The sequence below is a fragment of the Chelmon rostratus genome, chromosome 12 (genome assembly GCF_017976325.1).
Source record: "Chelmon rostratus isolate fCheRos1 chromosome 12, fCheRos1.pri, whole genome shotgun sequence".
In the NCBI taxonomy this organism is placed as follows: Eukaryota; Metazoa; Chordata; class Actinopteri; order Chaetodontiformes; family Chaetodontidae; genus Chelmon; species Chelmon rostratus.
In genome coordinates, this window is record NC_055669.1 from 18136545 (window position 1) to 18148120 (window position 11576).

The 11576-nt window shown below is 42.9% G+C and overlaps 1 protein-coding gene across 1 annotated transcript; it reads right to left on the minus strand.

Moving 5' to 3' along the window:
- Window positions 1-349: 349 nt before the first annotated feature.
- Window positions 350-10149, minus strand: rgs20 (regulator of G protein signaling 20). The gene is made up of 5 exons (XM_041949699.1): window positions 9961-10149; window positions 2701-2867; window positions 1752-1826; window positions 1416-1650; window positions 350-814 (listed from the first exon to the last, which is right to left on the minus strand). The coding sequence occupies exons 1-5, from the start codon at window positions 10147-10149 to the stop codon at window positions 626-628; spliced, it is 855 nt and encodes a 284-aa protein (XP_041805633.1). The 3' UTR covers window positions 350-625.
- Between the last annotated feature and the right edge of the window lie 1427 nt (window positions 10150-11576).

An 11576-nucleotide genomic window follows, 5' to 3' on the forward strand; every position in this document is an offset into this window, starting at 1 on the left:
TCTACATGAACTGGAGTTGCCAAGTCGCTGTCACAGGTACCAAAGTGTGAGGTTAGGTAACGAAACAGGGTGAAACCAAGGTAAAATCATATAGTACCCCACAAAGCTGCCTGCAAGTAGAGCTAACATGTAGCCTTTGACTTGAGCTTTGATTTTCATACGCAGTAAATAGAACCAGGCGTTTCTACATAAAATACCCACAATTCCATTTTTACTATTTACAAACTCATAAATATATAGTCTACAGTAGGAATCATTCCCCCCCAAACAATCATACAAAAAAACAACAGACCATAAAAAACTCTGAACACAAATAAAATAGATTATTTCTATCAAAAGAAAGAAAAAGAAAACAGAAACAAAATGTATTCATATTCCTTTGGAGTGTTTTGCTATGTTGATCTGTAGCAGTACTTGTGATGTCGAGCCCTCGGGAGATTTTGAGACCTGAGTGTCTTCGGTCAGGTGCAGATCACAATAGCGCTGAGATCCCTGGGAGGGGCCAGGCCCGGTTCATGTAATCCTACACTGAACATACAAAGAAAATTTTAAAAAAGGGGGGTAAGGATGAGGGGTCGGGGTGGGGGGAATAAAGACAGTTAAAAGATCACAGGTCATCACCACCCTAAGATTCGGGGGACTGCTCTGACAGAGTGTTGAGCAGGTTTTTGTAGGCTGGGGAGTTAATGTAGCGGGGGTACGAGTCTCTTTGCATTAGTGTGTAGATCTGCAGCTGGGCATCGTCGAACGTGTGCAAGGTGGGTTCCTGCATGTTCCTGTTGATCGCCTCACGCACACGGGAGTCAAGGCTCACCTGGAAGTCAAGAACAGGGGAAAACTTGGCTTCATTTTTTGTTAATGAAAGGTCAGTGACAAAATTGATCTCACGTTCATGCCTGTGCAGCAAATATGAAGCTACCAGCAGCTGTGTAGCTTAGCTTAGCATAATTACTGGAAACGGGGGAAACTGATAGCCCGGCTCTGTCTAAAGATAACACAATCCGCCTACCAGCACTTCTGAAGCTCACTAATTAATAAGTCATATCACGTTTGTTTAATCCACTGTGTTGTGTAAGTGTCCAGTCATCTCTGCGGTTTGCTGTAGTCAAGCATACAAACTCCTGTAAAACTGCAAATTAGCATTGACCCAGGCTACCTGTTTCCCTCCATTTCCAGTCTTTATGCTAAGCTAAGCTAACCGGCACTCGGCTGTAGCTTCACATTTATCGTACAGACATGAGAGTGGTGTCAATCTTCTCATCTAACTCTGTGTAAGAAAGCTAATACGTGGATTTCCCAAAATGTCAAAGTGACCCTTTAATGCAAGGCAGAATTAGATGAATCGGGTATAATGAAGTTTCACTCTTGAAATCAACACATTTCCAATAACACAGTGAAATCACGAGCTGTCAGACCTCTTTAGGCGAGAGAATGGAGATGTAGTCCTCGTAGATGACCCGAGCCTTCTCCTCTACCACACTCTTATTGGCCTCTTTGCTGAACTCATCACAGGCTAACCAGAAGAGCATGTTCTCCTCGCTGAACTCTGTGCGAAGAAACTGTCGGAAGGAGTTCCTCCCCGCTGGGCAGCACATCAGCTTGTCAAACGACTGCCCCCATGAGCGCACCTCCTCCAGCGTGGGCTTAGGACTGCACAGAGCGTAGGCAACACGCAAGTGAGTGATTTCAACATTTATTTTCCGCAAATACGTTCACGGATTTGGCATTTTCGTGCAGTGAAATGAACTGACCAGTCTTCACAGTCTGCGGTCCCTTCCTTGACGTCATGAGAAGTCTTTCGGCTCCTCTCATCCCGGTCTTCATTCCTAATGGTGACATGGAAACATAGCATGCAACAGAAAAACATTATGAACTGCACAGCATCGTTTTAGTTCTCTTACTGTAAATGTATTACATTTATGTTGCTGTGTAACAAACATCGCAAAACATTCAAAAAATATCTTTCCATTGTTATACACAAGTCTGAGCAGAATGCATGTACAGCTTGCATGCATGTATCATTAAGCAAAAGTAATTTACATTTATCTTTGCAACTATTTTGATAATTAATTAAGGTCAAAAGTAAAAAAAAAACTTGCCTTCTGTGACAGTAAACTGTAAGTCTTTGGTTGTTAGACAGGTGGTCGGACAAAAAAAAAGCTATTTGAGGATGTTATCTTGGGTCTGGGACATTTCAAGAAAATGTTCATTATATATATAGATATAACAAATAGTTCTATAAATAATATATTGTGTCTGTTGTCCAGCTCTTGTCTGTGTATGATGATAGTAATAATAATAATATTAATAGTTATGTGTTTAAGATTGCTTATGTTTGTTTAGTGTGCTATCTCTGTTTGGCTGCATGTATTTGCCTGTGTTGTTTGGTAAAAGTGTTCTCTGTCCTGTGCTCACATGTAATGAGAGTTACTGGGAACGAGACTCAAATTCCAAATATTGCCAAATATTCAGATTCTGCAGATACGTCTCTCGCATTTCTCACACTCGCAGCAGATTAGGCATGTTCAACGTTGTGATTAGGCTGCTGCAGGACAAGAGTCCACAGATCATGACAAGCATAAAACACGAGCTGGAGCCTGCCGCTCAGACACAGCAGCTCAGGCTGTGCCGTCCCGTGTGCAATAATGTCGGCCATGCTGGGCCACAATGAGCGAGTTCTCGGGTGGGGGAAACACCTACCAGGAACAGCTACAGCAGCAGCACCAGCAGAAGCAACATGCATTCGAGCCCCGTGGGTTGGCTTGGCCCGGCTGGCCCTGCTGGGCCGGTGCAGTTCCCCCCGCTGCCGACTCCTGCTGCACCGACATCTGCCTCTTTCGCATCTCCATCCGCTCTGATCCCATGGGCTATGACAGGCAGAGGAGAGGCGCTGAGTTCAGTGTCTAGATGTCAGGAATAGTATTTAACTGAGACTTCATCTTGTGGCAAGAAAATCTGTTGACCTGCAATGCATCTGTATGACACATAACAGTGCCAGTGCCATAGTAAGAACAGCATGGTGTACTGTGATGATACCAAAGACCAGTGTGAAATCCTTTTAAAAGCACCTTGATCACTTTCACCGTGGTAACAATTAATTTGATTTATTTCATTTACCACTCAGCAGTTGACACCTATGTATTTGTTATGTCTGCTGCTGCTCTGTGGCTGCGGCGTGTGCTGGCATGCCCAGAGGTCACACTGCAAAGGAATGCCGTTTTTTGCTCTATTCAGGGCAAAATTGTGGAAGAATAATTTGCTGATTTTGTTTTTCCTGCCAAATATGCAGGCGGCAAGCACATTTTAGCCCCGCTAATCTGAAACTGGCTGCATGTTCCCTTTTACACTCTAACAGCATGCATAAAAGCGATGGATTGTTGAACATGGGCTCAATGTCCATAATCCAAAATTTGAAATATCTCATTTGTGAAAGCCTGAGTGTAAAAGCAGTGCATTAAAGGATTTGCAATGCTCACTGGGCCCAAGTGAAGCAATACATTAAATACACATCAAAATAATGTAAATATTTTTCTCTGTTTTTTTTTTTTTGTTGTTGTTTGTTTGTTTTTGATTATTGCATGTCAAGTGTGACTTTGTCCTGCACCTTTAGGCTACATTTATCATGTTCATTGGATATTACCGTGTTCTGACTGAGACTCCAGCTCTCTAGCATTCAACAGAATCTCCATGAAGGTTTTTGCAGGCCTGTAGACTACAGACAAGCTATGTTCACAGAATGACTTCTTGTCTGATTTTAACAAATGTGTCATCACCGGGTCAGACACTGCCAAATCCTGTCAGATCATTTATGTAACAAAGCTGCCGCTTCCACCACACGGCATCATCCGGCTACTACCTGACACAAGAAACGACGCTTAAAAAAAAATGTCAGGAGATTTGGTACATGGGAGGGGGGGCGAAGGCGCAGCTTGCAAATCTATAACCGCAGCATCGCTCTATCACAGCCTTCAGTGAATACGATACTATTTGGTCGTTTCTAAAATGGATCCGCGCGGTTTCATTCAGACTCGGTGCTGGCTTCGGCTGCAGATTTCGTGCGTCGTGCCAAATGGCATATTTTACGCGTTAAAGGTGTCGGGTACTTCAAAAGCTGACACAACTGCAGCACGCTATGGCTTGACTCAACAGCTATAGACGATGAGATTGGGGGTGGGGGTGGTCGTATCCATTCAAAGGATAAATCATGATAACACCAAATAAACCGCCACTCTCCCCTCAATCTTACGGTAGCAGAAATGTGAACGACGCTGGGATGTAATGGTTCCCGGACGATCTGACAGCAGAAACCATTGCATTAGCAACTCGCACATCACATCAATGGAAAGTGCCACCATGAAGAACCGTGGAGCTTCATCGCCCTGGACAACCACCGAAAAGACACTGCCTAGATCTGTTAAAAGCCCGCTGTACAGCAAGATAGTGACATGCCATTTAAAACGCCGGGAAACGGACGCAAACGCCCCGCTTTCGAAATGTCCGTGCAATGATACATCGGTTTGCCACCAGTACTTACAATTTCACCATGTATGCACAACGAGAAGAGGTAAATCTTTGCCTTGATTACATCCGATGGCACATAAGGCTTTTTTTCCCGACCGGCTGCTTCAAGTCAGTACGCATGCGTCTTCTCTCCAACTCGTAGTAGCCAAGTGAAGAGAGTAAACCCCTGACAGTATGGCACAGGTTTACAGTGCAGCTCCTTTTCCCTGCCTTGTGTGTGATAAAGGGACTATTCAAGCAGCGGAGGCTGCGTGATGTCAGTTTACCATAAAGAAGAGGGAGAGGAACTGCAAATTCAGGCTAAACTCGAACCCACCAGGCAGAAACACACCCATAAACTTCGCTCGAGCTCCCGTTGCATTGCAGATACTTACAAAACTCAAAACATTTCAAATCACCAGGTATATTGCCCCCCCCCCCCCCCCCCCCCCCCCCACACACACACACACACACACACACACAAGAAAAGTCACGATTTGGTCGGCACATGCGCCAGTGAGCCTCCGCCTGAAGTCGCTGTCTGTGGTGCTGAAACAGGCGGCAGCTGATGGAGTGCAGCACTTGCTTCAACTTGCTGAAGGATGGCATGACTTTGGCAGCCAGGCAGCGTTGTATCATTTTCGAAGTGTAGTCTTACATGTCTACTGTGAGTGAGTGCTTTCACATTCTTCACTGATTTATGCACCCAGAGCACCGAACTGCTCCGTTTCTTTTCAGCTCTGAGTGAATTTTAATCCACTTGCCACACATGCACGCTCACATGCTGCATGCATGTACTCTTCCGTCAATGCACACACAATCATACACATACACACTCTCTTTTTATAATCCGTTCAGTTGTTTATGTCCTGAATCTGTTGCATTCATTTGCTTGTTTAGTTGTTTCAAACATGAATAATAATAAAAAAAAACTACTCTGGGATAGCAGCTGCTATTCAGTTAGTAGTTAATAGACATTAGATCTGTTGCATCGCTTCTCTCTGTGCAGCAGCCTTTCCTTTATCTCTTCTACAGATACTTACCAAGCTCATGTGTGCTGCTAATCTACAGCACAGGCCTGCAACCATTAAGGATGCAGACGACAACACTGCCATCTGAAGGTAGCTCAAACTACAGCACTGACATGTTCCCCATGCACATGGCAGCAAAGCACTCACTGACACTGAGCCTCGGTGTTCACATGAATGTGTGAAAAGCAGCTATGTTTGCAAGGTACAATCTTTTTAATGTGATCCTCATTATTTTACATGGTGCGATGTGTATGTTTCTGTGCCCTTGCGAATGCTAATTGATGCAGAATCAAGCCAGACATAGTGGGCTGTACATTTTCACACATATCTTTCAATGCAGTATACTATATGCCTTTATTAATGCTTTGTTTTCAGGGGCATGCCATGTCTTGCTTTGCAGAAACACCAGATGGCACTCTGCCTATTCTTCAGAAGTCTAATAAAACATACTCTATTTTATGTAATTATCTTCTTAATTTACACCAACAGATTTGTGCTGTTGCCTGTCTGCGTCACGTTGTCAGTGAAGATGCTCTCTGATGCCATGGAAATGAATGTCACCAGTTCTACATTGTGATAAGAAGCTGTAGGAGCGCCTTGGTAGCTGAATAGCTACAGCACATGTTGCCACATAACCGCAGTGCTACTGGTTCTATTCCAGCCTCTGTTGCATGTCATTTACCCCCTCCTTCCCCCGTCACATTTCCTGTGTGTCTCTTGTCCAATACGGGCAAAAATACCCCCAAATAATCAATAAAAGAATAAAAAAGCTTGTGCTGCACGATGGGAGCGTCTGTAATATAAAACTGAGTGGAGAGCTGTTCTTACAGTGCCCGCACAGACCTGGCACTGTGCTGTGATACTGCCTGTTGAACCACTTAGGAATTTAAGCATTCATCTGTTCTGTTATCTTGCCAAAAAAAGGGAAAATAAATAGATTTTCTTCTCTGTCCAGATTAATAACTTTCTGAACTGGGCCGTGCCCTGAGCAACCACGCATCTTTATTCCCCTCCTGAGATATGAACATGTGACTTTTCTCCACAACACTTCATTTAACACCTTCCCCTGTGTTCATGTTACGCAACACAGACCCACAAATAGCCAAGCGAGATTGATACATGCACACGCAAGCAACGAATGATACTTTATGCCGTTGTGATTCGACACACAGACTTTTCCCTCCGAGGGCACGATGCCAAGTGGAGGAGGGAGTCTGAACACGCAAGGTCACACGGAGGAGTAGGACACCAGAGCTGGGTGACAGTATGAATGAAGCCTTTTCAATATGTGATTAAGGGGATTCAAAGCATTGGGAAGCTTTGAGGAAGACAGAATAAACTGCAGATTCAATCACTGGAGCTCAACGTGCAGATAGGCACCGGAGAGAAAGTGTCTTACCAACTTAACACCTCAAGAGATCATGCCTGGCATATGTGAGCATTGTAAAGGTGAGGACGAACTGTCCGATCACCGCAACAAAGACGAAAACAGGATAGAAGAAACATCAGCTACTTTCCCTTCATTTGATTATTATCTCCTGCTGACATTATTGTTCTTCTAATGAATTTCTCTTTGTTTCCCTCGGGTACGTTGATCAAGTTGCTCTTTGTACTGTAAATGTCAGGCTCAATTTAATAAAACGCAATCAGTGTCTTAATCCTTGTAACCAAGTTACACAGTCATCTGTTCTCTTGTTTTTTTACTTTAACATCACATTATCAGCATAACTCTAGGCAACAGGTCTCCATGCAAACTGATTGTCCAAATTACCGCTATCAGTTAGGGGTAAACACAATTCTATTGGACTCAGTTAAAGAGCCTTGCGGGAGAAACATTTTTGTAGCTTTACACACACAAGGTCTGTGTAAAGCTCCCCCCCCCCCCCCCACACACACACACACACACACACTGCTCCAAGGGGCTCTGAACCTGGACTCAGGGTTAGAATATGATCATATAATTTCAATTACCTGCACACGCTGACAGTCCTGCTCTCATCTTAAAATGTGCAGGAGCTCATGAGACTATCAGTACTCGTAGCCTCTTTGTCCTGCTGACAAGGACTCTGAAATTGATGTTCGGAGGCATGGTCCTTATCAGGACATGCCAGTTATCATTTCTGTAATTAGGTCTGAACTCTATTATAACAAATAGTCTCTGAACCAGGTCACAAGAGTCATGCAATTACAACTGGAATATGATCCATAGCAATGGCTTGTGAATGGAAAAATATTGGACGTTGGGCTATCATCACCACTGTGAAAAAGCTATCTAAGTATAATAAACTGGTACAAAGATAAAGTATAGATGCATGTGTGTCTATGGTATGAGATACATACATGAAAATAGGTATAGGTTTAATAGAGCACATTATCTCTTCTAACGCGAACCGGATGTGACTGATCATCAGTATGAAAGATGATGTGTTTGGATGTATTTGTATCTGTGGTCAGCAATAGAATCTGTGCTTTAGTGTAAACTCAGTCACAGCTGTTCTAAAATAAAGACAGGTCAGGGCATCCTGGTGGCCTAGAGGTCTAAGATGCCAAGTAATAAATCTTTTCCACAGTTTTAACAAAGAAAGCGCAGATCTTCCCATCATGTGTTATCTACTGTGGGCTGAAATATTAAATAAACTAAAAAAGGTGATAAAAATAAAGATGGGTGCATATGGATGACTCCACAAGTGGCTGCCAAACCCACACAACTAACTGCTAATGCAACCATCCAAACTTTGATCCTTTATCCTCTAATTATGAGGCATTAAATCTTGGCAGTAGGGCAGTTAATCTTTTTCACACCAGACGCTTTGAGGTGTGACAGCAGGAAAAGCACAGGTGTAATTAATAACAATAATGATGACCAGTGGACACCTGGCCACCTTTTTTCTGCTGTGACCTGTCATGATGTCTGCTGTAGAAAAAGTCTATGAGTTTGATCCTCAAGCTGAATATCTATTCGGCTGCAGAGGTAAATTTAAAGGCTTGATATGAACATCCACAAGTGTGTGTTTCCTCCACTTAAAGGGGAACTCCTCTGATATTACACATCAAAGTCTGTTTACAGCTGTTGGGGAGAACTACTGCATATGAGTCCTTTTGTGTCTCCACAGGGGGATAATCCGATGAATTGCCTCAAGTGATGTCACTTGAGTCAGCATCGCTTGGGGCTGAAGACTACAAATTTAAAAATCAAAAAACATCCGGTAGTGTGGAGGTAGACAGAAGGTAGCCCGCCCCTCATCTCTGCTTGAGGCTAGCATCTTGAGGCTACTTTAGCCAGAATAACCAGAATGTCTGAGTTGCTTGTGGGTGAGTTGCATTGTGGGTAACGTAGGCCCCTGATTGTGAAGAAGAATTGGTGGATTTTGATACTGTGTTTGACATTTAATCTGTCCATCATGAGTCTGGCAGTAACTGTGCAGTCCTCTTTTAATGTCATGGGTCACAGTCTTTTTTTATCCAGATGCAGCTGTGTTTCATATAGTTTTATTACTATCAATCTGTGGTCAAAATGCTAAATATTTTGACAGGAACGCACCAGGCTCCAGTTCTGCTCTCGGACACACGGTCAAGCAACACATTGGTGAATATATATGTTAATAACCTGAACTAACTTTTCTGTCCTCCCACTCAGCTCTAGGAGCAGCTCCTGTGTCCTCATGGCTACCCTACAATCTTGTCCCCTCTGGAAATAGTAATATACTGGTACTCCTCCTTACTTCAGGAAGCTATCAGAAATCTTTATTTATCCATTTACTGGGAATGATTCTGCTGTCAAACAAAAGGCAAAATCACTTTTCAGATTACGTTTAGAAAGGACTGAATGTGTTTGTGTCTTACTCAGTTGTTTATCATTAAATACTGCAGCGGGATGTCCGGTCCGGCTGTTATGTATTTGGACTGTGTGGGTGTACAACTTTATTTAGATTTCAAGTGACCAGTATCACACTATTTCAAGACACACCATCTTCTTTTAATCTTCTTAAGCCTCGTTCAGACAGGAAGTGGATCCCTAAATAGAGGTTTGGCAAGAAGCAAAAAGAGCTGCTGATGCTGAGGCAGGAGTACTCTAGTGCAATTACAATAACAACAAATGATGGTATGACGGATGTTTCATTTACTGCAAGCGATTAATGACAAGAAAAACATTTCATTTAAAAGATGTGTGGAGATATATTTCTCTGAAGTTAGATTAGGCTCTTTTATTTTGACAGAAACTTTCAACGACAGACATGTTATTTTGTGTTTTGTGGCTGCTTATTAGTGCAACAACAAACAAGCACCACACTGATTAGTGTGTTGTGATTCAAAGTTTCTGAAATATGTACTCAAGCAACATAAACTTGTGTGCAGTTGTAGTTTTACGTGACTGTAAAAAACAGTAATGCTTTTTTTAGGGGGAAAAAAGACTATAACATTCTCATACCTCAAGGCACACCATCTCCTGCTCCTCTTGGATTGGGTCATTGTCGTTCAACAGGTATCCCACACTGTGCCGGCAGGTCCGGGCTAGTCCCCGTATCCGCTGCCACATCAGGGACCGGGTGCGTCTGATCCCCCGCAGAGCAGACGTGGGCCTGATCTCCCACTGCCTCAGCGCTCTACCACATGGCATGTTCCGTCCATGAGGCCTCACTCGCCACGTGAGGCTCAAGTCTCTCTGAGATCATAAGAAATCCACGCTCCTTGCTCTTTTCCGCTATGTTTTCCGGGCGTCTCTTCTGAAGCACATTGTGAGCAGAGGGAGGGGAGGGGGAGAAAAAACATCAGTGACCCTGACGACGAGAAGAGTGTTTACAAAGGAGAGGGCAGAAGGGGATTAGGACAATGTTCCCACTGGATGCAATCCTGATTCCTCTGTGCTTTACTGCGTCTCACCAGCTTAGGCCAGATTAAGCCAGGAGGTTTTAGTGTCTGAGTGAGATGGACGGAGAGGAAGACTAGTGACAGACGTGGATTCATTTGTGATTGTATATGCTCCTTGATGAATTCCCATGTAATGCAATGGATTAAAACACATTTGTGAATGGACTTTGTAGAGGAAACATATGGTCTCAATGTACACAATAGATGTACTCGTAGTGTAACCGTAGCGCTCGTCTGTTTTAGTGAGGCGCTTCTAAAGCATGGTACTTGGACATGTCACTCACAACAGAATCACAAGGATAAACACTGATCAGAGCTCTTCAGTGTGAGCAATCGAATGACTTCAGCAGTACGTCACCCTCACAAAACCACAAAGTACACTGTCCACTGATAACACAGCTGATTGTAATTGATTGGCTGTGGTGTAAATCTCATTTTGTAGCCCAGCAGGATGTTGAAAATATGTCTTGCAGATGGAAAATCTCTCCAGTGCTTCTTTTGCTTCGAGAGACTATTTGCAGTGTTGTCCAGGCTTTGGCAGCAGGGGCACCGACAGCCACTTCGGCTGTATCAATTTCTTATTCCGCAGCGGCCCTCACTTCTGGGGTTTATTGGGCAAGGCTTGCAAATTATTAAAGGACAACAAGGCAGTAGAGACAGATTTAGAACTTTTACATGGTAATTTAAACCTAAAACACAAAAATTTTAAGTCACTGACTTGTGGTTCTAGAAATTTGAGGAACACATGAATGTGAAAGTAGGTCAGTAGAAACTTTTAAATAAGTTAATTTAAACTAATATTCCCAACTTTATCAGTCCTTTTTATTATGTCCAACACTGTTGTACCCTGTGTTTTTATTTGTACTGATCATCATTACAGTGTTTTTCTTGCTTCTCTCTTAAAAGGGCTACATAAATAAAGTTTATTATTGTTAAGTGGTAACTGGATAATGTTACTTCTGTGAAAGCAGCTGTAACTTTTATTGTCCTGCAGGAATCAACCACATTTTTAAGTGAAATGAAACTGAACCGGCTTTGTGATCTCAGATAATTTCATTTGATCCACCACGTTTATACATTGTACATTGTTTCTAGGAGAAAAAAAAATATGTATTACATAAAATTCCTAAATTTAATAATATTCCTGCTTATAGCTAATGATGTTGCAGCAGTTAG

Bases quoted from the DNA above. Each gene is read 5' to 3' on its own strand.
- rgs20 (XM_041949699.1), bottom strand. From the start codon at position 10,149: ATGCCATGTGGTAGAGCGCTGAGGCAGTGGGAGATCAGGCCCACGTCT. The intron at 2,868-9,960 runs GTATGAGAATGT...TGCCTGTCATAG, and splicing joins AGGAGATGGTGTGCCTTGAG to CCCATGGGATCAGAGCGGAT. The intron at 815-1,415 runs GTCTGACAGCTC...CTTGACTTCCAG, and splicing joins CCATTCTCTCGCCTAAAGAG to GTGAGCCTTGACTCCCGTGT.